Genomic DNA, 25,948 nt, shown 5'->3' on the forward strand with positions numbered 1-25,948 from the left:
TTTTACTTGATATTATTGGAATGACGCACATCAATATAGACCAAGAAATCGGATACCAAGTGCTGGGCGTAGCTGTGATTCCTTTTGCTCGTGCTCTGTCAGATATTGACAGCCAAAACCTCGCGTTTGATCAATCAAAGATATTTCGTGAAGGAGTGCTATGTCATCGGTAGGCCAGGGTTATTCCACAGGCGGTGGCAGGTGAAGGGTGGAGTTTTATGGCAGGTGGTACTTCCGTTGATAGCGTAGTAGCTTTGCCAGAAATTTGTGCAAGACGAGCTGTTGTATGCCAATTGATCTTTATCTGGATACCATGTAGCGTAGTCATCGGTGACTGAGATATCCAGCTGCTCCTGACCTGTGAGTGTGCGGTTGAGCTGAAAGCTCCGGAAGATACCATAGTTCGAGATGTTCCGTGCAACGACTGAATCGGAAAATTGGGTGTAACCGGGATTTCCCTTACAATTGGAGGTTTCCCAGGCAGTGAGTAGGAGTGGAGCGGAAAGTTTCTAAAGCAGATGAGCAAAGTGTGCACGCAAAGTGTAGTGGAGAAATTACATGTGTGGACACCCTTTCACGCATGGCAGGAGTTGGAACAGCCCATATTGCAACGCCGAAAAACATTGAGATCACGAATGTGAAAAGACTAAACATTGCTATGATCTCGTATTGGTTTGAATTAGAGCAAGGGGTTCCCAAGTAGCGCTGGTCTGCGCTCTACTTGATTTGTTGTCGCCGATCTCCGTACACTTGGGACTCGCCTTTATATCGCTAAATATGTAAATGCGCTGTTGATTCTCTTGTACATGGCCGAAAAAAGGACGGAAAACTTGACACACACTTCCTTCCACTGATTGCCTGTGCGGATGGTTGGTCTTCCTCGCGAACTAGAATTCGTGTATAATTTGTTTAAAAAAAAAGAAAGGGGAGACGACAAGTTTCTTGATCTGACTGACCAATCTCAAAAAATTATCAAAATCAACACAAAAATATTGGCTACTTACACCAATCAAGAGCAACGATGCAACTTAATTGTAGGGCAGAAAAATAAGATTTACGGAAGAAAACGCTGGGGGCTGATAATTAAATCTGTTTATGAACCAAATTGCATGATTTCTGGTCAGCTATTCTTAACAAGGCCATTCAACAGGTCCTGCCATCAAATTTCATTCATCTAGTCATCATTGGGATCGTAGAGCTTTGGTTGTTTAATAAAAGAACAAATGCAAACAACTTTCTAACCTGAAAAACCGGTTGACCAGATTGTTCATTTCGTCGAATGTACCCTCCACTCCCTGCCAAGCCTGTTTATTACTGTAGTTCTCTCAACCAAATGCTTCATGTAATAAAATCATCAATTGACTCGACCAGCCATCTCCATTTATGTACAAGATTTATCCAAGAAGCGCATGTTGCTGTTTGTTCGCTTCGATAATAGCTAATATCAAATTATTTTCTTTGACCAACCCCGTCAAGAGAGAACCAGCACAGCTGGCTTGTTTATGCATCGCTGAATCCGGAAACCTTATTTTCTTCCCTTTTATGCAATTTTAGATCCAAGCATAGGTACGCTGATCATTCACAGTGATGATGATGATGATTTTATTAACCTCGACCCCTCGCGAACGATAACGTGAGTTCATTCGAAATTATACCCTAGCCACCTTCTTTAAGCAAATTCACTATCTTATCTCGAAATGGATTGGTATGACCAATCTGACAGACTTACCCTGGCTGGGTGTACCTTGAATTCAGGACCCACAGAGAACAAAGTGGTGGGTGGAACACCCACATACTTGTCCAGTGTCGCTTGGCATAGATCAAGAGTAAAGTCGGGAACCGCCTTCATGAGTCTGGAATCAATCACCGGAAACAACCCTTTTCGAAGATTCGGCAAGTTGTCAACTATCACTTCAATGGCAAGTTGCCTTAGCTGCTGATAGTCGGCATGTGTGGAATAGAGTTCCTCAATTGTATCCGCAAAGGTTGCTCTTTTGGGATTGTCCATGAATGATGCAAGAAATTGCGCCTTTGCTTTGGTTTTCAAATCACTGATCATGAAATAATCTGCTTCGCCATACATGCGCACATGAAAGTAGCATGGATGACAGTCAGCCAATTTATCGACGATTGGCTCCAACTCAACACCTTGCTCGAATAGTTCCTCTGCGGGGTTTTCTTCAATCGGGACCGGTTTATTTTCTACCGCTGATCCATCCACTGGTCCCTCCGTAGACTCTGTAGCCGTCACAGCGGCTTCATTGAAAAGCTCTGTCATTTCCGTGGTATGATTATGCATACCAGATTCTTCGGATGACGAGTCCAGCACTGGCCCATTCTCAACCCTTGTATTTATCTCTTGTCGTTCAGCACCCTCTGTGCCAGGGTGCACCGGTGTTGTTGCAAGGCGTTTGAGGGTATAATCTCCGGTGTACAGAAATTCTAGCACTTTCTCGATGAGAATCGGGCTTCTTTCGTCCAGATAAATCTGCCCTTCGGTTTCCTAGCAGCGAACAGCGCTTGTCAGACACACTTCATGAGAAGCTCAAAGATCTGATTTGTTTCACCTTGAAGCCGCCATAAGAAGCCCGGTGGAAATACTTTGATCTTGGGCAAACGACAAGTCTATGAGCCGAGAAAGCCTCACCCTTGCACATTATTGTCAAATCACTGTAGCTTGAGTTAAGATGCAGGCTTATTTAACGTTAATGATAAAGCGCTGTAAGATCTCAACCGGATTGTTCGGTTCTCACCTAGCAATGAGAGTGAGAATGGTTTCCTGGTCCTCCTTGCTTTGTTTGTCGGACGTGGGGGGGTCAGGTTCTAGGTCTTTGGTCGAGAAGGCTGAAATCTTGCCTTTTTTCAGTTGACGTTTCTGGTGTTTGCTACATACGTTAATAAATTCCTTCTTTTATTCATATGTGCCCTATATGCATTGCTGCCTAACCCCGCTTGTTTCAAACCTGTCGTAATTATGGATGGACAAATTACTACAGTACAAATCTTCTATGCGATTAATAGTATTGAATGTTAACTCACAAAGCAGTACTTCCCTCGAAACACTCACGTTTTGCTTCTCGGGCAGTTCTAAACACCTCAATGTTCGTATTAGGATCAGTAGCAAAATAACCTGTACCTACACGATATTTACCAGCCTTGCTTGCCGCACATACTCGAAGTATTGAGTCACCAGACAAACCGCACCAGTCTGACAGATAATGGGATTATTTCCTGGCCGTGGCACGGTATGTGGATTCAGGCTCACTCCGACGCATAAGACTAGGATTTAATTCACTTAGATGGTGCCTATAGCCCGCTATATTTTTTTATTTCTCGATGATCAAATCTGACGAAGGGTAAATATAGAAAAAAAAAGCTGAATTTGAACCTTTCTAACAATTAAAAGTCCCAATATTATACCACATTTCTATACTGCAGCAACCACACCCACCGCGGTCCATGGATATATTGTCTCCGAGCCCTGTCTGGTTCCAGCCTTGCCATGTCCCAAAATCTCCGCGGGGAGGTACACAATAATATTGACCATAGCAATCAGCAGTAACAATCCGTCGAAAACATACACGAAAACATCATGTGTCATGATATACCCACTATACTCTTCCGTAAATTCAACTAAGCGGAAGACAGACCTCACCAAAATAAGAAAGCTGATAAGGTATAGTCCAATCAAAACAGTGAACCAATTTCGCTGTTTCCAACGACAGCTCTATGATTCTGGTTCGTTTGCAAGAGCGGATATAGTAAAAGGTCGAAGTTTAGCCGGCTCTGCTTTGATACCATTTGGAAGGACTTCATCCTGGTCAAGTGCCGTAGTAGGTCTCCGAGTATTCTGCCTTTTTTGAGTAACTTCTGAGTCATGCACAGAGGTTTTCTTGGTGACATTGGCGGGGATGGAGATTTCCCATCGAGAAAAAAGATCCTCCGGGAGCACCTTCTTTCTCTCACCCCTTCTCGACCACGAGTTTGTCTTTCAGGGGATCATAGCTAACAGTGGAACTGCCACCCAAATTTCTGGTGACTCGTAAAATGCATTTAATTAGTGCAACGAGTTTTGTGATAGCATCCTGGTGGGTCTTTTCCCAGTCTTTCATCGCGCCAGTGACATCTTCCACTTTCGGCGTCGAGAATATTCCACGTTGATGATAAGCCCGGACAAGGTTGGGTGTTTGAGAAATCCAGAGTTGAGCCGCAACCTCTGTTAGCTCCAGAGGTTTGTGTAAAACTCGAGTTTTGATCTCAAGGGTCGATTCCCGTGATGCTATCCGACCTTCTCTCTTGATTGTCAACTTGGATTTGATAGAGGGCTCGTCTATAGAAAGTGTTTCCGGCGTGAGGGACAAGGAATTCAGGATATTGGCAAGATTGTCCCCTGTTGATTCGTCATCCTTTACACTGGATTTCAAATCTCCAACAAACCCGTCTGTCTCATGGCGCACAAGGAAACTCAGACCACCCAGTCGGTATGAGATTATGCGATGGTGCCCAGTGCTGTCTTTGACCTGAGTGATCGTATATGCTTTTTCGAATTCATGTCCAAAGCCCCGAAATTCGCCCGGCCCAATGACTTCATAAGTGGCGGTCTCGTTACGGGAAAAGATCGCAGTCCGAGCGGTCATATCCACCTGGATGGTGAATGCATCGAGACCGTTTTTGCTCAAATTCGGCTTGATAAACGACAGAAGTTTACGAATGTTGTTTCGATCGGTCACAATGTCGATTGAGTTTATGTCAAACGAGGGTTGCTCAATGTAAAGAGAGCGAAATAATGGTTCTAAAGGGCTATCAGGATGACGAGCGGCATTCTGAGAAATATAAACAAGGCCGCTATCTTTCCTCACTTGACGGGATCCTGGTGGGGCGGACCACAGAGCTGGACTGCCCGGGACAGCAATGGTGGGTGTGGATGCTTCGATCCAGTTATAAGACGCCAGGTGCCTCACATCAGTGATTGTTGCCTCCGCTGGAGCGGAAGATTCGAGGCTGAAGCGATAGATCTCCTGGATCCCCTCGGAGGTTGTTTTGAAGTCTGACATTTGATGAATTAAATATCATGAGAATAGGTGATATGGTAAGATGAGTTCGCTTGAACATTTCAAGGGTGGCATAGCGTAGTAATAATCCAGACTGGTTAATATCCAATTAGCCCTTTATTGGTGCCAACACACACTGACAGGGCTATATGCCGAGAGTGAATTACAACGTGTCTGGGATACAATAGAGAACCAGCTACGAATGTAGCTTTTTTGGGAACATGACCATAATAGAAAAAAGTAGAAGCATAATCTCGTCAAATTGACGTGTTGCCGACCTTCTATCAGCTTGGCGCATATGCTGATGCGTTGTTCTAGTATATTGGCTTGCCTTGCTCGGTCACATCCACGTCTGATTGGTCAAATGCGCGTACATGTGTGCTTCGTTCTGATACTGGATATGTCACATGTCTTAAACTTGCTTATTGGCCCATGACTTCGTTTTTCTGCTAACTACAAGCAAGTGCTGCATGTAGCCACCTTTGTCCGCCGCGAAATTGGCGCGGTCGGTGGTTGCCTCTTACGTCTTTTACCACATAGATCATATACTCAGCAGAAATCTCCCACGACATATATATACGATGGCAATCTGACAAAACAGACGAGTGAACATATCTTAGTTATTTGGTGACGGGGATAAGTCTATAGTGTGAAAGAGACTAATAGAGCCATACAGTTGATTGGAAATCAGCTTGGACGTCCGCATAGACACCTCGGACCTAATTCCAACGATGCGGCTTGGTTCCTGATCTGCACAAGCTTCATTTCACAACAGTTCCACTCCGCTTCTCCGCAGAGACATACAGCGGCGGCCGACTTTGCCATTGTTTTCTAGCTAGCCATCTACCACTCAATGCCTTTTTTCGATGAACTCGCCTCTTCTTCCTCAAGAGTCAATGTAATATTCTTAAAAAATTTAGTAGATATTTCAAAAGCTAGAAGGAGACCTACCGTTGGATGGTCCGAAGGAAATGTAGACTGGACAAGACGTAGATCTCCATGGTGTGACCGACGAACAATGATGACATGTACCACCTCCAGCCCAAACCATTTTGCCACTTTCGAAATGGTTCCAGGCATGGCTCGAGAAATGGTTGCTAGTAGTATGTCTGGACGCAGAATGGGAAGGTTGATGGGCAAAGAGAGATGTAGAATGCTGGATACAGTGGAGAGCAATTGCTGAGAAAGATGAGATCAAGCCCCTATAACTCAGAAATACCAGGGTAGCTTGTTATTTTAGCTTTATAACGACAGCCTTCAGTTACTGAACAACTATTTTTGGAAAGCTAACGTGCTATTTTATGTTGTGTGGAGAAATTGGGGTGGATTTGTGGTGATGAACAAAAGACCGGTGCCAATTTCAACGTGCTGCTCTTCCAATTACAGTACCCTTCATTCTCTTTGTGATCAAGTCGTGTTAGTGATGGCTAATGTTCTGCCACATTAACCATACCGACTCTGTTCATTCATTTGAACATAGCGTCTGGTGTTTTCTGTGAGGTGCGTTCAGAAACACACTTCTCGCCCAATGCTATCATGAACGCATGGTAGTACACATGGTCTTTTAAGTCCAAGCCCCAAGATCTATGTATGAATGAGAGAAGAGATATACTAGCTTCTCAATTGATGAAGAGGAACAAGCAACCTATAAGTATAGCCATTGGAATCAAAAATCGTACTTTTCCTGTTTCAAGGCACCGATTCCCTCTAAGTGTACAAGGTGTCACTTGCTCCATATTACTTCTTTAACCCATATTATTTCTTTGACCCTGACTGTATCTCCTCTTTGGCCAATTATTCACTCGCAGGCATGGATGCCTCGGTAAGTCTCTTCTTCCTTAGCCGCGACATCGCTGATCAGTATTAAGGAAGTTCTTCGAATCATTGGTGCACTCAATACACGCACCGTCCAAGCAGAACGCCGCCAAGCGAGAGCCGAGCAGGAGCTAGCTGCCATACGGGAGGCGCTCGGCCAATCCAGGAGCGAGTTGGAGGAGATAGTCCGGCTAACCGAGATTCTTTATGAGGTCAATCGGCGAATGGGATCCATGATAGACTACCTGTTCACAGAGCATGGTATCAAGCATGGTTATGAGGATGCCAAGTCATTTGATTTGATGTTTGATTTGGTGGTGAAGCGGCTGGAGGCGGAGTCGGAGGAGCCTCCCAAGTGCGACGATAAAGCCGGAGACCTCACCGGCAGCCGTGTCTCCGCACCTGCGGAGGTCAGTAGTAGGAGTGGTGTGAACTGATGCAACTTGATGCATTTCTTCCTGTTACGCCCTGAGAAGCTGTTCAAATAGAATAATAAATCAGATCGCAATCTACCTGGGCCGAATCAAACCATTTGCGTAAGGGTAATGAGAAACCGTGACTTGGAAGGGACTGGGCAAATCCTGTTATGGGCTACCAATGTGACTCCGGAGTGGTGGCAGCCACTGTATTTGCCGTTTACTCTCTAATTCCTTGCTACAGATACCTAGGGCCTTCCAGCTGCTTCTTGATCTAACAAATATACGATTGATAGACTCTAATTTCTATATACTGGCACTCGCGCCCCTTCATCACCAATATAGCCACCTCTATCTCAACTTGAACAGAGAAAAATGCGCCTCAGTGATATGTTTCGGAAAGAGGCCTGCACTCGCTCAAGCAACTTTGAGCTTGAGGCCGTCTCGAGAAATACATCGGTATTCGTATGTATTCGAGACAAGATGAACATAAAATGGAACACCCCGCAGCTACTCGGTACAAACTCAATTCGCTGACCAAGCGCAAAGTACCCAAACTATATCTCATGGCTTTGTGAGAACTATAGACTAAAAAGAAGTTTGGAATTGGGTGACCAACATTTTCATTTTGTGCGATATAACATTCATAACCCGATAACATCTATAACCCATGGTGTGTGTTCTTCCTGTTACTGCTCTTGTCATCGGAGTCCGCTGCAGATCTTAAAAAGCCCAGCGTTTAATCATAATATTCTACCGATGGTTCATAAAAACCACAGCCTGACACAGGCGGAAGAAGACTACATATACTGAGCATGCCACATAGGCATATGTGTTGAGATGAGCCCGTTTGAGAGTAGGTAGATTGACTTCACCAAACCCCAAATGACCAATGGCTGTCTACTTGTTAATGGGAAAGATCAACATCTTGCGAAGGCTGTATGGCTTCTGTCAAAATGGAAAATAATTCTATAATCACAAAACAAACGATTAAAGCGGAGATATACTCCGTTAAAACCTCTCGGGCAGGGATCACAGCACGGGAGATAAACGTTCCGAGCCTAGATTAACCAAACAAAACGAGCACGCAGTACTCATTCCTGTGGCATCCTTCTATGAACAGCGCTCAGCTAGATAATTTACCGCTTCGACACTAGTTATCTGGGAGGATTGCGCCCTTGCCCGTTTATTCAGCCCATTCGCCAGCATTGACCTCAATCCAACAACGTCTATCACAAGCCGGTCCAGCCTGTCGGCAGCGCAAAGCCGGGCTCACTGTTAATCAGGGGGCTGGTTTCAGCTACAAAATGGAGTTGACAAAAGCAGTGAGCACATTTACTGCCCTGTTAATTGGATGATCAACTTTGGGATCTCCACAAACCTGCAGTTTATTTGCTCACGAATAACTTATTCCGGGATGGGAAGTGACAGTTCTATTATTGACGTGTAATGGTGAACAATGACTTGAGTGACCAATTGCTGTAGTTATTGAACGAGATAGATTTATTGAACGAGATAGATACTCGTGTTCAATCCATAGAAACTCATGAGGCAATCTGTTGGATGCCCGGATGCCTAAGGCATCACATGTAAATAGAACCCAGATAGTTTGCCTGCTCTCTCTCGTCCTCTCTTTCTCCTCTTCGTCCACCAGAATACATACAGTGCTTTCTCTATGAACTTACACGTATTGTATCAGGTTATGAGCCTCTTTTGCTAGTTGGACCACTAGCAACTCTTTTCTCTGAAGCTATTTTCATCTGGAGACTTTTGACGATCTGACCCCACAGTGGATCCACCTTTGTGCGTGGTACACTACACGGATTCGGATCCAGCCAATAACATCCAGGAAATCCTTCGAGCCCCGCCGGCAAAAGCTCCGTTTAGCTTTACAATCCAATCATGGCAGACGTCGCGACCGGAAATGTGGGGGACACCAACCCACAAACCCCCCCTTCGCGACCGGAAATGTGGGGGACACCAACCCACAAACCCCCCCTCCCGGCGTACCGCCTAACACGATTGATCCCAATGAAGTCCCGTCCTTGAACGATCCGATCCAATTTGCGCAGGATGCCAGTGACAGCGAGGATGAGGATAACAAGCCGTCCCATCAGGGACATGGTCTGCCAACGATTGCAATAACCAAAATTCAGAAAGTGAGGACACTGGAGCATAATGACACTGATCTAAGTGGTTGGAAACAGGCACTGGCTTACCAGTTGATCTTATACGCTTTGGAATGGCTGCTAGAAAGCGATATTCCCCGACCTCCTAAGTCACATACTTCGTTTGAAAGATAGAAGTACTGGTCTCGCTTAGTTGTAAGCTGGATGTACAATCAAATCGATATCACACTATAGAATAAGCTGCGCAATTTGTCAAAGATACCTAAGTACGCTGATCAATTGTACGATGAGCTTATGGCTATAATATAAGGCAGTGACCGGATGTAAACTACATTCCTTGAGATAAGGAAGTTCGATAAGATAAAACGATCGGATTACAACTTAGTAAGCGAGTATATTGAGGAGTACTAGCGACAGTACCATATAGTTACTCGATTTAAGGCAGCACCGCACCTAGTATACGGCCTATCATAAGTCCTTCAAAACCTTGAATTGGAAGTCAAAAAGGTCCAGTTTATTAGGGAAGAAGTCGTAAGTCTCGAACCTAAGAAACTTAATCTCGATAAGGTAGAGGAGTACTAAAGAGCACTCTAAGTAGCTACTGATATAGAAGGTATCACTAATACTATCTATAATAACAATACCGGCTATAGCTAAGGCAATAGAAGAGGTAGTCGTAGAGGAAACCGTAGTAGCCGAGGTAGTCATAACAACGGTTATAACAATAACGATAATACCTAATCTAGTAAAGATATTAATACTATCGACGAAGACGTAGCTACTACTAAAAAGAAGAAGAAGAGAGGTCTTCGTAAGCAGCCTACCGACGGTAAAGACATTCGTGACTACGTAAAAGAGATATGTAATAGTATATAAAAGGATGATAATAATATGTATTTATTCTGTTACCAGCCAATTCTTCAAAGTAAAGAGTGCATTTAAACGAAAATACTAAGTACAAAGAAGGAAAAGAAGAAGAAGAGAGGAAACGTGTGCGACAGGACCTTTGTAGATCCTCGTCCTGTCTCTTCGTATAAACATGTCAAACATCTACAAGTCGGAAACATCTGGCAGAAAACTCTAAAGTCAGGGCGGCTAGTTACGGTAGAAAGTACGGTCTAGTCCCGATCGTCACATAACCCCCGGTTAAAACTGCATTTAGTCCCTGAATGCGGGCTTATTGTCGTCAATGTGATCGTCGAGAACTCGATCTTCTTCGTCAGCATATAACCATTCCTATAAACGCATTAGGGGACCCGGCTTCATAGGATACTGCGCATAGAATTCCTATAATTTCCTCGGTACGTTCTTTATATCGCCGGCAGGATACCATTATAAATCGAGGTCATGTCCTACCTATTGTATCCTATACTATAGCTTCCGGTAATACGTTCTAGCGTCTAGGATATTCTCGACTTCCTATTCGTCTGTCTCCCTAACTTATACCGGGGGAGGAGGATCTATATACTGTCTAGTAAGAGGCTCTGTTATCGCTACCTTTCGTAATTTGCTTGGATAGAAGATAGGGTGTACTCGAATTGCTTTAGGAAGGTCTAACTTATAGGAATTTCCCACTTTCTTAATGATCCTATATAGCCTACTGGCTAGGTGTGAAAGCTTCTTGCTCGGTCGATCTTGAAGCTAATCCTTTATTATAATAAATACTAAGTCGTTAACTCCGAAATCCTCCTTATAACGATACTTATTTGCCTACCGGACCTATAATTACTATAACTTTACAATTTGTTCTTTAGTCTAAGTCTAGATTTCCTATAGATCTGAGAGTATCTAGGCTACTTCTTACTCGTTTAGCGTTAGTACTGATGATCCTCGATCTCTTTAGTTGAATGTTATTACTGGCTCGTAGCCTCGCTCTACGAAGAACGGAGACTTCTTCGTTAAGTCCTAGGGGAGGATTGATACCGTAAAGTCAACTATTGGTAATAGCTTAGACTAGTTATCTTAGTTCTATTTGATATATGGACGTAGCCTTTAAGCTATATATTGGTTCGCGATCTTACTTTATCTGTCTATTTGTGGATAGTATGTAGTCGAAAGCTTCCGTCTGATCTCTAGAATTCTATAGAACTTAGTCTAGAACTCTAAGATAAACTGTCCTCCGCGATCTGATACGATCGTCTCCGGGATTCCCGAAATATATATGATATAATTAATAAATAGCCGGGCTATCTACTTAGCTTTAGTCTCCTTCTGATATGGTATAGAGATCGGCCTCTTACTTAGTCAATCTATAACCACAAATACTACGTTATATCTATGATGATCCTTCGGGAATGAATAGAAATCTATTGAAAGATGCTGCTAAGGGCGCTCTAGGATCGGTAGGGGTTATAATAATCTAGGTATACGATCTCTCTAGGCCTTTATACGCTTATAGATTAAGTAATTGTTAATATATCGCTTTATGTTGGTTACCTATCCGTGCTAATGGTATCTTATCGTAACTAGTTTCTTTATCTTTTCGACTCCTAGATGCGCTATTAAAGGTTATCGGTATATCTTATCGAGTAGACGAGTATATAAATCTCTGTCGTCCGGTACCTCGAGCCATCCTTTATAAAGAAGTAATCCGTCCTATATTGTCTATCGGGAACTTTCTCCTATTTATACTATCTACCGGAACTTGTCTAATTCTGAGCTTTAACGGTTAGACTCCTTGACTCTTTTAACGATCTCCGCTGTCTCTTTAACAGTATCCTCTGGTGTGATAGGAGCTAAGTGAGTTGGGAGCACTCCTTTATCTAGATAAGCTTTTGGTAGTATTATGATCTTACGACTCTTATCTATGTAAGGGGTCTCCTTTCTTGATAAAGCGTCTGTAATGATATTCCTCTTTCCGGGCCGGTACTTAATCATAAAGTGGAATTACGATAGGAATTCACTCTATCTTACTTATTACTGATTTATCTATCGAGTCATTATAAAGTATTCTAATAACTGATGGTCGGTAAGGATCTTAAAATGATCCTTCTGTGATAATCCTTCGAGTTTAGGTCTCTACTCCTATAATATACGGATGATTGCTAGGAGTTCTTTATCTCGGACTTTGTAATTTAATTCGGCTTACTATATTATCTTCGAGTAGAATGCTACCGGATGCTAGAAATCATCTTATTTGTGGTATTAGGTAAGTACTGCTCCGAGAACTCTATCTAATATATCCGTCTTAACTCTAGTCCTCCGAACTAGGTCGTAATATCAGAGAATCGGTATATTAATTAGATTCTGCTTTAGACGTAGGAAAGCTTCCTTATACTATATTGACTACTTAAAGTGAACGTCCTATCTTATCAGTCGATATAATGACTTCGAGATTATACTATATGCTTTAATAAACTGTTAGTAGAAGTTATAGAATCTAAGGAATGACTATACCCCTTTCACTATAGTTAGCGCTGATTATGACTATATCACTTCGATCTTTGCTAGATCTATAGTAATGCTATCGGTGCTTATAATAAAACCTAGAAACTTGGTCTTTTTGACTAAGAACTTAGATTTCGGTAAAGTGACCTATAGTCCTGCTTCCTGTAGTCGATGGAGTACTTCTTTGACTTATCGCTTATAATCCTCGATATTCTTGCTATAGATCAAGATATTGTCTACGAAAGTAACTATATATTTATCTAGATACTCTCGGAGTATATCGTTTATAAATCTCTAGAATGTTATGGGACTATTCGTTAGTCTAAATGGTATCACTCTATATTTGAAGGATCTGTATTATGTGCGGAATGTAGTAAGATCTTCGGCTTTAGGGGTTAATCGGATCCGGTAGAATCTTTATTAGATATTAAGCTTCGTATAGATCTTCGCTTTGCTTATTTGTTAGATCACTTTATTAATTAGCGGTAGGGGGTAATAGTCTTTTTTTATGATTGTATTCAACCTTCTAAAATCGATATAGAAATGTAATCCTCCGCCTAGCTTCTTCGCTATTAGGATCGGCGAGGTATATAGAGAAGAACTTGGAATAATGAAACCCTTCTGTAAATTCTTAAGAATATACTTCTTTACTATCTTTAATTCCTCTAGTGATAGTTTATAGAGGGGATAGTATCTAGGCTGCGCTTCTGCTTTAAGCATAATGTTATGATCGACTCTAGGCCTATAAGGTGGTAATTTGTCTGACTTCTTCTTCGAGAAGATTTCTATAAGCTTATGATACTCTTTTAGTAATATCTTCTTGATCTGCTCGATCTCTATATCCTAGATCTGAGAGACCTTAATATTAATGATATAGTTAATCTTATAAAGTGAGGTAGAGAAGGTTTCGGTCCCTTTATTAACCTTCCTACGCTTATATAACTGGTTGAATCCTACTCCGCTAATAGCACTGATATCAATTGTTAGTAGTGCCTCCTTAGGCTGCCGAATCTTCGAAGTTATTATCTTACTTTCATCTTTTAGGTTCCGGCTTATTTTTCTTTATTCCTCGATCTACTAGTGCCTGTGTTAGTGCTCTTGTGTATGCCTATAACTGTCCTTCGTCTTTAATTCTTTTCGTCCGAAAAGACGGTCTCGTCGGTTAGTATTAGCTTGATGATTAGGGTTCGGCTCCGGTTTCCGGAGGATAGCGGTAGGCGTCGGTACTACTATCTTACTTAATATATTATTAAAGAGCGTCTTCTTATCTAGCTAGATCATTCGGTATCGACGGTAGTCTAGTAAGATATTGTGATCTATAAACCATTTTCTTCTAAGAATCATATTGTATTTTCTAAGATCAGCGATCAGTATCGGAACTTACTACTATACCCTGCTATCTATATATATTGTAAGGAAAGTAACGTGTGTTATCGGCTTACTAAGCTTTCTGTCGAATCCTCGAATAGGATATTCCTATCCTATGCTTTCTACTTTTAATCCGAATCGTTTACCGAGGAGTATACTTAATCCTCGGTTTAAGAATACGTATCTATCTACTCTAGTATTACCTAGTGCTGAAATAGAAAAAGAGCGTCTATTATGTATTAGTCTAGTATTGAAAACTAAATTATCTTTAGGACCGCTAATCAATTTGTGTAAATCTAGCGAGTATAGTGATACCTTCTGTCTACCTAGGTAGGAGACTTAGCCTAGGTATTGACTTTTCTCTGGTTATTATCTTTATTATCGTCAAGTTCAATGATATGGGGAGATAGGTGAACTATAGTAATAATACTAGTTGGCTTCTTCTTCGGATATTCACGGGTTATATGTCCTTATTCCTTATAGCTGAAGTATCGACCTTCTCTTATTAAGGTATCTCGTTCGGAATTTAAAAGTCTATTGGGGTTAGAACTTTCTTCGTGCTTTATATGAGGAGTATATATCGACTTCGTGGTTGTTCCTATTCCTGTACTACTACTAAGGATAGCTATAGCTTGTGTATGGGAAGTAGTCTTTGCCTCCTACTAGAGGTTAATCTTATAAGATATACTCTAATAGGTCTTAGAGAAAGATTCGAATATTATAGTGTTATGGTTAACCGCCCATATTATCTGGCTTTAGAGTAGGTATGGTAGTTTCGAGTATAGATTACGCTTATGGTTCTCTTTAATCACAGTAGCCTCTTTAGTAAGCTATATAAACTTAGTAAGGAAGTCGGTAAAGTTGTCCTTCGGTTTTATTATCAGTTTATGGTATACGGTATAGGCTTTAGTGTGTCGATTCGGATTCGTAAAAACGGTCTTTAGGTGGATAATCATGTCTTTAGCATCTATATATAGGTTACTTAAGTCGGAACTTATTCGGGGTGCGATATATAGCTAAGCCTTCCCTTTACAACGGCTCTATATATAGAGCTTACGGTATATAGGCAACGGGTAGTAATTAGTATTTACTTCGAGCTTCTGTTATATCATAGTCTCCTAGGTCTCGAATCGGACTTCCTTACTATCATTAAGCATTAGAGTATCTGGTATCTTTATAGTCTTCTGAGTAGTAACGGCTTCTATAATCGGTATACCGGAACTGCTCTAAGTTTAGAGGTTGACAAAACGGTAGGTAAGGTTACCTCTCTTACGGATTGTGATATCCCGGTGAGCGATAGCTTTATCGCGCTCCTGACTAAGTGACTTGATGATAATATCGGTCTCAATTTTTTCGGTATAAAGGATAGTGACCTCGTCTTCGAGTTCGCGAATTCTCTCCTTTAGCTTCTGGTATTCTTTTACGAGTTTATAGAATCGCTCCTTTGTTAGGGTCTTATACAATCGTTTACGCATAGAGGACCCTTCTTTAGTATCATTTTCTTTATTAAGTCTACCAGTACTAACTGGTCTTAGTGTCTCGGGACTTGGGGTATTCGGATCGTGAGTAGTTATATCCTACTTATTACTATCTTCTTTATTAGGCATAATAATGGGTTGCTTGCCGCGGTTCGCGGGTAGGTTTCGTTTCGGTCCGACCATTTTGATTGGTCGGATTTTAGTTTAGGTTCGGTTCGAGTCTTGGCTATACAGTACTAAGGAACGGAGAGTGGGGTAAAGCGTGACCGAGACCAATCAGGATGATGGTCTGTACAGTCGTACTACTTTATTAGAAATGAGAATGGTACTTAGTATTATGTTACCAGCCAATTCTTCAAAGTAAAGAGTGTATTTAAACGAAAATACTAAGTATAAAGAAGGAAAAGAAGAAGAAGAGAGGAAACGTGTGCGATAGGACCTTTGTAGATCCTCGTCCTGTCTCTTCGTACAAACATGTCAAATATCTATAAGTCGGAAACATCTGGCAGAAAACTCTAAAGTCAGGGCGGCTAGTTACGGCAGAAAGTACGGTCCAGTCCCGATCGTCACATAAGTAATAAGTTACTCTCGTAAGGGCGAATATAAAAAAACGGGATATCTCGTATACTTTAAAAAGAATACGAGCACTTGCTATATATATCCGCGCTAGTCCTTAGCGCCGAGATTTATTTATCGTACTTCAACCTTTAGGGTAAGGGATTATGCTTCTCTAAGATATAAAGACTCGGTAGAATTTAATATATCTTATGCTCCGGCGAGCTAAGAGACTCCGTATCTTTATTATATAATTCTATGATCAGTTTAATAAGTAAGACTTCGTACTAGATAATAATCAATAGCGTTAGATTGACTATCTTCTTTATCTTATAAAGCCATTCTTTGATTATATACTTACTCTCTTAAAGACACGAGATATAATATCATATCTTATCTTTAAGATCTATAATTTGCTATTTGAGTATATTAAACGATTAAAAAGACAATTGAAACGAAAGCGAGTTATATAGAAGTAGCAGATACTTACTTCTCTCGATACTAGCTAGTCAAAATTACGCGACTACTATAAGGAGACTAATAAAATATGAGGGTATATCTATACAGTTTATATAATACTATCGCCGGATAATAGATTCCAATTCTTTCTTTCTAATGACTGGTCCGACGCTAAAGAGCTACGGGATCAGTATCGAGTAGTATTCTAGGATACACTTACTCTAATCTAGGAACGTCTTGATAGTGCTAAGGGCCCGTAAGGGTCTTCTATATCGATACTAAGATCAGTTCTTCATAATCTTATTCGAAGCTAGAAATCTATCCCTAAGTTAAAGCCGGTTGTTAATAAAATAACGCAGTATCTTAATAGCAGTTAGACCTCGCTTTGGGTCGGGTTTGGGTCCAACTTCAGGACCCGTACCCACGGGTTGGGTTTATACCCAAGACCCAAAACCCATACCCGTAAAACCTGTGGGTTCTTGGCGGGTACCCATAGGTACCCGCCAAGAACCCATTATAGCATAAATCTCCTAATTAGTTCATGCGAAAATGTATAAAACTGCTGATTAACTATAATAAAATACTGTTATTTATATATGTTCCGGTTACCTCTTTAACTTTTAGTCATGAATGTCTTTTCTCCTATGTAATATTGAGAAATTGCCTTATTTTTAAATCAATAAATGATGGTAATAGATTGTATTTTGATTTTAAGGACTTTATGATATTATCGTGGTTGTAAAAATCAAAGTTAGTTGAAACGGTTCTTAGGAGTGCGGAAATATATATATAAATATAAAGTATAGTTGGAACATTTTCTGTATAGACAATATGAATTGTAAAATCACAATTTTTAGAACTGAATATAATCGTTTGGTCTTAGAATGGTCGCTATATATTCATTTATCTATAAGTAATCTAACTAAGTGCTCTTTTACCTTTGCTACGTCTTAACTTAGGACCTCTACCTAACCATAGACTTAGTTAACTAATCGCTATAAGGCTTCTAGCGGGTTACCTATAGGTTACCTATAGATTTACGGGTTCTTGGCGGGTAACCTATAGGTTACCTATTATTTATGTAAGCTGTAAGCTAATTAGTATAGCTTTTTTCTACCTATGTGGGCCTTTATTGATCTATCATCTTTTTTATCTAGAAGAGTAGGGTTTCGCGAGGCCCTAGAATCAATGTCCATACACTAGGATTTTTTTTGTAAGTCTTCTAAAGTTCTTATAATCCTTACCCAAGTGCTCGTCTATTGGTATCTTACTAGATATCTTAATTTACTGATACTTACGGATCATCTTTATATGATTTAGACCTACCACTGCCAAATAACCTTTAACTTCTCCTATCAGACGATCTTACCCCTGATCTATCTGTGAGCTAACGAACATTTCTATACGTCGTAAGCTTAGTTATCGATTCCGATTCTATTCAACCAGGATTATTTTCACCTCCTATTCTATCTAGCCTCGAGACTATTCGACCCGACTGTATCAATCTATATATGGTGTACTCTAAAGCAATGATAATTGAATTTATATAATGGTGGCTATAAATAGACTTTGGAAGAAGAAAGCGCTTACGTTGGGATTCACGACACTCTTCTGATGTTTAGAATCACTTTGATTAAGTGTCTAAGGCTACTAATAGGGAACCAAAAGTGATGTGTAAGTATTGTAGAGCTCTTCTCAACCATTCAGGGCTTGGGGATAGAACTTTAACGATAAAGAAACATGCTGTAAGCTGTAGTAAAAAGCTAAGAAGCTAAGATTTGAGGCAATTTATTTAAGCGGTATAATAGCCTACTTATTCCTTATTAAGAAATACGCTGATTTTAACTACTTCTATAGGCGCTATCCCTTTCTACCGAGACCCTATTTAGCTAAGAAAAATGGGAATAATATCTTCTTCGATTTATCACTGAATTAAGAGTACCTTTCCAGCTCTTAGAGTACCTAGGATTCTAGGATATTATTACTATGGCCTAAAAAGCCCTAAAGAAGCTTAATATTCTATCTATAAAGGTAGTACGGAGCCGACTACGTACTATAGTGATCGAACGCTATTAGAGTATACTAGAAAGCTTACCTTAAGATAGAAAGATTTTAATTGCCCTTAACTATTGGATATCTCCTTTCTAGCAGGCATTTATGGCAGTCACTAGATATTTTATCGATACGGACTGGAACTACTGTGAGCTATTTCTTGGGTTTGAGCCGCTTAGTGGAATACACTCTGGTATTAACTTTAGTGCTGTTCTATTATAGCTTCTATAGAAGTATAATTTAACCGATCGAGTGCTTACAATCACTACCGATAATGTATTAAATAATAATACCTTGGTAGTAAGTATCTAAGAAACGGTCTAGTCCCTTAACCTTAGCGATAATATAGCAATTGTTCGAGTTCTATGTATGGCCTATGTTATCTAACTAAGTTTGAAGTAACTTCTCGGTTAGATGAAGGTAGAGCTAAAGAATAACACTACTTAAGTTGAATGGACTGACTGCTAGGAGTAATCAGTTCGTTCTAGGCATTAGAAGCGGGAGATTATTAATACTCTTAATAAGGTTTGCTCCTCTAAGAGTTATAGAAGATCTAATTCTAACCTAGTTTTAGCTTCGAAGTTTAGCCGTTTTTATTAACGCGAGTCTATAGCGCTGTGAAGCTTTCTGTAGTCTTTAGATAAGCTCTAAAGCCCTTGTTCTAATATAGGACGTCTGTACGCGATAGAATTCGACGTTCTTAATGCTTCGCTGTGCTAAACGACTGTAATCTACCTTAGATGAGTTTTGTTCGAAGTATGGCCATCCTTACCTCTAGCTTGATTAAGAGTAATGGCGCTAGATTGATTATCTACTCTTAATTATATAGCTATTCTTCCGGTTCACGATTGTACTATTAAAGATAAAGGATGTTACTGTCTATCTTATCTTTGCTATCTATAATAAGCTTTTTGATTATCTTAAGAAGTCGATTAAACAGCTTATAAGGAAGAACGTAGCCTAGAAGAAGCTTATGTTTACCGCTCTTTATACGGCCGAAGAAAAGCTGAGACAGTACTACAGTAAGATAGAGGATATCTATAGTGATCTTTTCGCTATTGGTATAATGCTTACTCTATAGTATAAACTCCGGTTCTTCCGGAGTAAAGACTGGGGCGGCGGCCCTGAGTTGGTTACTAGATATCGGCAAAGCTTTATGGACTACTTTGAACTGTATAAGTAACGTCGATCGGAGGAATAGACCGGTAGTAGTTAAGAGCCTTCTACGCTTAGTTTAAGCCTAGATCTTGATTATATGATTGGCCTTCCGGTACCTTTAGCTTTTCAATAGGACGAGCTCGTAAGATATCTTGATAGTAGTAAGTATGCTCTCTCTACAAATTACTAAATTTCGCTACTAAATATATATTAGCAACTACTCCTACTGTAGTAATACGTATATTCTGGAAGGAAAACTAGGCTATATTCCCTATACTTGTAAAGCTCGCGCGTGATGTTCTCTCGATCCCTGCCACTGGCGCGGGTGTTGAGCGGCTATTTAATACTGCTCGGGATGTTTGTCACTATCGACGAGGTTCACTGAGTGCTATAATAATTCAGGAGCTTATATTGTATCGTTGTATAACAGAATTTTAGATCGAGGAAGATACAATTGCTTTTCGGAAAGAGTATCTTTCTGAGGGGGAAACAGAAGTGGAGAATGAAGAGAAAGATAGCTAATAACTTGAAGATACCGTGGAGCCGATTAGTGATAATGAGGAGGATAATAGCGATGGTACGTAAGAGGTTGTACTCTTTGTTTAAGCTGAATTAGTAATGTAAGGTCTCTCAGAACGTGTTCTTGGAAAGAGGAGAAAAAGTGTTATATCTGAACCGGATATTGAAGGATATAATGATGATAACGAGGAAGAGGTTCCTCTACCCGAGACTCAACAGCGTGTCTCTGGAAGATCTAGAAAGCGCCCACGGCATCATGATGATCAGTTTATAGTTTATTAGTTAGTTATACAATTGAAGCTGTTCATACTCAATCTAGTTCCTTCAAAAGTATACCGCTTGTAAGCCAAATACATATAAATACAGCACAGAAATGCACAATTTATGTATATCACAAGATTATCTATGTTTGCATTGTTTATCAACCCGTGGGTAACCCGCGGGTTGGGTACGGGTCTAATATCAAAACCCATACCCGACCCTGGGTCCGAACTTTGAACCCAAAACCCGCCAAGAAATGGGTATGGGTCGGGTAAAACCCGTCTACCCACGGGTAAGGGCGAGGCCTAATAGCAGTAGGTTGAATCCTTCCGATCACTTATCTAATAGATACTAATGTTAATATAGATATAACTGATTCGGAGCCGCTCTCATTCTGGAAAGAGAATGAATCTCGTTTCCTAGCTATCGCTTTACTTGCACGGGATTATCTTACAATCCTAGCAACGGGTGCTAGTGTAGAACGTCTGTTTAATACTACGCGCGATATCTGCTATTATCGCCGCGGCTCTTTGAAATCGGGTACCATCGAAGAGCTAATGCTATACCTCTATATATCTAAGTTTGACCTTAATATATAGGAAGCGGAGGAATTGAAGCAGTTCTTTACTTCTAATGAGATCGACGTATTAATAGAAGAGAAGGATGAGACGCCGGATGATGTTGAGATTGATAAGATTAGTGATACTAAAGAACAGGGTGATCTATCTAGGGATTTGATAGATATTGATAACTACAGTCTTGACGGAGATGATGATGATGCTGCTGCACCACAATTACCGACTACTCATACTCAGCAGCGTATATCAGGGAGGAAGAGGATGCGAGTTGAGGATGATATGTATGAGCATTATTAATATAATTCAACCACCTAGCATCTATCACTTAATATCTTCTCAATCAATCATATAAGCTTATAAGAAGAAGATGGTTCATGTACGGCTTAGACGGTAATTGGAATACCCAAAAAAACCAGGGAAAAATGCATTACTTATGCAGCTGCGATACATTGGTATGTTTGTATTGTTTGATGAATAATGGGGGCCTATTATGGGCCGAAATGGGCCCTGTGGGCTTTCACTCTGGGCCCATAACCCACCGATGGGCTCGAAGGATGGGCCCAAAGCCCAACCCATTCGTGGGTTGGGTTGGGTTGGGCTATGGGCTTTGTGGGCTATGCAGAGGTCTACTTGAGCCCAAAGTTGGGCTTTGCGGAAGTCTATGTCCTTCTGTAAGGCTATAAAGTACAAAAATTTTGGTTTACAGTTACAATGCAATACAGCCTGTTTCTACATAATTTATGCAACTGAGCCCGAGTCACGTTTTTTAGCTGTTTGTCATGTTTGTTTAACCTAAGGTTCACCCGCGGGTGAACCTGATGAGGTTCAGGTTAGGTTCTTCAGGTTCACCCGCGGGTAAGTGCCAGGTCTACCTATGTCCTAGATGTAACGATTGAGCCACTATTGGGAGTAGGCTAACAAAATGGGAGTTGAAAGAAGATTACTCTAAAACCCCTGAACAATCGTTAGAGAGGAAGCAGATTTCGCTACTGACTGTATTGCACTAAGATCCTGTACCACTATTAACATCTAATTCAGAGGAAAACGCGATTTACACTTGACGCGTGACGTTGATCGAGCGAAAATGTCGGGACGGGCCTACACGAACCACCCGACCGCAACGAATATGACTGAGCGCTTACTGAGCAATCACCCTATACTATAAAATACTCAGTGGCACCCCGATCGGGAAATTCGTATCCGCGGCCTAAAATCTGGTACATACAGGTACATATGCAGTACTTGATGTCTTGTATACCCACCGCAGTGAGATAAATATGTTTATAGTCCACTTATTGAATGCAATTTTATTGGAAAACGCGCCGCAGCAGGTCATGGGTATTGAAATAACAGAAAAATAAAACGCCTATAACTCATGAAGAGACCACTTCTCCTCTGCATTAGGCTAAGGCCTGTAGGGTGGAGGTAGATCAAAACCAGAATCCCCCGGATTATTCCCACTAGCATCTAATTCAACATGATAGCTAGGAAGACAAACATCCTGCCGGGGGTGACTCTCAGGATCTAATTCAGAAATAGTAGACCCAACAAGCACAGTTCCGGATTGCTATCGAATATCGTCAGTTGATGCAGCTTCATGGTCACGATTCAATTGACTTACCCCGGCCTTCGAGCCATAGTTCCTAATAAAAATAGGATCCTGGTTCCCAATCTTCCCAACCAGTTCATTTCGCTTCCAAATGCCATATTTAAGAACCAGTCCCTGGAAGTCACACCGCTCGATAATGCACTCAGTGACAACGCAATTTGTCAACGTAGCTCTCTGGAGTTGACTGTTTGAAACTATCGTTCCAGTTACGGTACTCCGTTTAACGGCACTCTTGTCCTGAATGACGGACTGTCCAACTGTGGATCGGTGTACCGAGCTTTGTGTTTGGATAGTGCTATTTGTGATAGCGCTGCGCTCGGCAAAAACCGCATCGTGGAACTGGGATTTTTGAGCTGTGATCCGGCTCACGTCTTCCACTTTCGATAACACACAGTCGCTTAGTGTCGATCGCTTTACGCAGGAATTGTTGATTGTGCAGTTACTGAGAGAGCATCGGGTAATCGTGTTGCCGTCCCGGTTAAAAGCGCTAGATTGCACTTTGTCGTTGTTCATAATAGCGCTCAAGATTCGAGTATTTGGCGAATGAACGAGATATAAGTAATTTTCTCGAAATATATGTTGCTTAGAGCAGATTATGAGTTGAGAAATATTTTGGGGAAGTTCGCGATTTTGGGTGAGCTGACATCGAGCGGTCCGAGGCCACTCAGCGAGGAAAGCTGTTGCCTACGGGCGTTTACATCAAGGTGACTGGAAACATATATTGTACATAATATTCAAATTGTTCATCTACCACTAAGTCTCTGTAGAACAAAGGTTCCCGCATTCACATGGCCAATTGTCGTTCTGAGATATGATAGATGGCCCGGGATGCGAGACAATACCTAGGTAGACTACGACGGTGTATCGCACTCAATGACAAATGCTTGCTTGTAATGCCTGGGTGCCTTATTTTGGCCTGGCAGAAAAATGAAAATAACACTGGTTCTGCTAGCCAAAGGTAGGAATGAAAATGAATGCTTTTGATCCCCATACAAATGGAGATGAAAGACTTCAATTTTGACACTTGCAAACCGCCCAAAAAAAAAGGAGATATCGCCCGTCTAGTCCTCTAGTGTCGCTTATATATAATCCGTCTATGCTTTGGAATTCTTAATAGATATTGTGCTTTGCTTATAATACGTAGGATAATAGCTTTCGAATAGATTAATGATGAGTAAGGCACTGTATTGATGGGGTGAATTTGATTAGTCGAGAGTTGGTATGGGAAATCCATGGATGTAGACAACGGGACCTCAGCTACCTATGTAGGTAGGTATGTAACCTTGGAAGCTAACCGGTAGAGATAATAAGGTACACCCACGTGATTATGGGATCACACAGGTGAGATTCTGTTAGGATCGCATGGTTTCCATTGGGTAGTACTAATTACTAGCTAAATGCAGAATGTATTACATCAGCGCCAAGCATGGGCCTGGCCTCCAATAAAACCCCTGAGTGCTTACTAACTAGCAAGTAGTAGTAAGCACTCGCTACCAGGTACTTGCTCCAGTAGTTAACGTAATCGGTAAGCGAGCCGGCCATGTAAGCCAGCCGGCCACCCAACCCAAAACGCGTCCATGATTTAGCACTTAGTTAGTTCAACCACCCACTATGCCACCAATTCGCTCCCAATCCTCTAGAAATTCAATAGAGCAAGAGGGTAGGATTCTGTTAGCTATCCAGGCTTTCAAGAATAAAGAAATCTCTTCAATTCGCGAAGTGGCGCGCCGTTTTAATATACCACGTTCAACGCTTCAAGACCGATTACGGGGCCACCAAAATCGCGCGATTTCTCGCGCAAATTCATCTAAATTGACGGAAATCGAGGAGGAATCTCTTGAAAAATGGATTCTTTCTATGGATCTACGTGGAGCTCCCCCCCGTCCTTCTACTGTTCGAGAAATGGCGAATCTTCTTCTCGAAAAACGTGGAACTACCCCGGTTATTTCGGTTGGCGAGAAATGGGTATATAACTTTGTGAAACGGCATCCTCTCCTCTCCTCCCGATTCTCGAGACGCTATAATTATGAGCGTGCGAAATGCGAAGACCCGAAAGTTATTGGAGAGTGGTTTGATCTTGTCCAAAAAACAATTCTTCAATTTGGAATCGATCCCGACGACGTTTATAACTTTGATAAGACGGGTTTTACGATGGGATTGATCTCTACAGCGAAAGTGATTACGAGGAGTGAATATTACGGTCGGCGCTCGCTTTTACAACCTAGAAATCGTGAATGGGTGACTGCTATCGAATGTATAAATGCTTCGGGTTGGGCCCTCCCTCCGTGTATTATTTTTAAAGGCAAAGTCTTTATTGAATCATGGTTTGACGGCCTCCCGGAAGATTGGCGATTTGAAGTTAGTCCGAACGGTTGGACTTCTGATGAAATTGGACTTCGCTGGCTTAAAAAGCTCTTTATTCCGACGACTTCTTCGCGTACGAAGGGGATATATCGGCTCTTAATACTTGATGGGCATAGAAGCCATTTAACCCCGAAATTCGACGAGATTTGTGAGCAAAATAAGGTTATACCAATCTGTATGCCAGCGCATTCATCTCATCTTTTACAACCTCTTGATATCGGCTGTTTTGCGGTATTAAAACGATCATATAGCCGGATGGTTGAGATGAAGATGCGGAGCGGGATCAATCATATTGATAAACTTGACTTCCTCGAAGCATACCCCCTCGCACGAATTGAAGCTTTTAAATCGGAGACGATTAAAAATAGCTTTAGAGCCGCTGGTTTAATACCATTTGCGCCTGATCGAGTGATCTCAAAGCTAAATATTCGTCTTCGAACCCCTACCCCCCCTCCGAGTAGGGGAAGCGATTGGGACCCGAAAACGCCCTCGAATTACATCCAATTACAAAAGCAAGCTTCGTCAATTAAAGCATTGCTTCGTACAAGATCAAGGAGCCCCCCAAGTCCTCTCAATTCCGCTATAAACCAGGTTTTAAAGGCATGCCAAATCACTATGCAATCCGCCGCATTTCTTGAGAAGGAAGTTGGCGATTTACGCGCCGCCAACGAGAAGCAGAAGCAAAAACGGACTCGGTCTACTAGGACTATCGTCCACGAAGGGGATCTCTCAGTCCAGGAGGTTCGTGA

At 41.4% G+C, this 25,948-nt stretch overlaps 5 protein-coding genes across 5 annotated transcripts; 1 reads left to right on the forward strand and 4 right to left on the reverse strand.

The window, feature by feature from the left end:
* Window positions 1-158: 158 nt before the first annotated feature.
* On the reverse strand, window positions 159-654 carry N7455_008965 (uncharacterized protein; the record flags this gene model as incomplete). Its single annotated transcript, XM_065606046.1, has 2 exons — window positions 159-509; window positions 559-654. The coding sequence occupies 2 exons, from the start codon at window positions 652-654 to the stop codon at window positions 159-161; spliced, it is 447 nt and encodes a 148-aa protein (XP_065460995.1).
* A 995-nt stretch (window positions 655-1,649) lies between these two features.
* N7455_008966 (BTB/POZ domain-containing protein) lies at window positions 1,650-2,657 on the reverse strand (the record flags this gene model as incomplete). Its single annotated transcript, XM_065606047.1, has 3 exons — window positions 1,650-1,667; window positions 1,730-2,503; window positions 2,568-2,657. The coding sequence occupies 3 exons, from the start codon at window positions 2,655-2,657 to the stop codon at window positions 1,650-1,652; spliced, it is 882 nt and encodes a 293-aa protein (XP_065460996.1).
* A 1,305-nt stretch (window positions 2,658-3,962) lies between these two features.
* N7455_008967 (geranylgeranyl pyrophosphate synthetase) lies at window positions 3,963-5,054 on the reverse strand (the record flags this gene model as incomplete). Its single annotated transcript, XM_065606048.1, has 1 exon — window positions 3,963-5,054. The coding sequence occupies one exon, from the start codon at window positions 5,052-5,054 to the stop codon at window positions 3,963-3,965; it is 1,092 nt and encodes a 363-aa protein (XP_065460997.1).
* A 1,807-nt stretch (window positions 5,055-6,861) lies between these two features.
* N7455_008968 (uncharacterized protein) lies at window positions 6,862-7,303 on the forward strand (the record flags this gene model as incomplete). Its single annotated transcript, XM_065606049.1, has 2 exons — window positions 6,862-6,873; window positions 6,920-7,303. 2 exons carry the CDS (start codon window positions 6,862-6,864, stop codon window positions 7,301-7,303), a joined length of 396 nt encoding a protein of 131 aa, XP_065460998.1.
* A 15,390-nt stretch (window positions 7,304-22,693) lies between these two features.
* N7455_008969 (uncharacterized protein) lies at window positions 22,694-23,348 on the reverse strand (the record flags this gene model as incomplete). The annotated part of the gene is made up of 2 exons (XM_065606050.1): window positions 22,694-22,750; window positions 22,848-23,348. The coding sequence occupies 2 exons, from the start codon at window positions 23,346-23,348 to the stop codon at window positions 22,694-22,696; spliced, it is 558 nt and encodes a 185-aa protein (XP_065460999.1).
* Between the last annotated feature and the right edge of the window lie 2,600 nt (window positions 23,349-25,948).

This window comes from Penicillium solitum, assembly GCF_028829755.1.
Source record: "Penicillium solitum strain IBT 25940 chromosome Unknown utg000005l_segment0_segment0, whole genome shotgun sequence".
Taxonomy (NCBI): domain Eukaryota; kingdom Fungi; phylum Ascomycota; class Eurotiomycetes; order Eurotiales; family Aspergillaceae; genus Penicillium; species Penicillium solitum.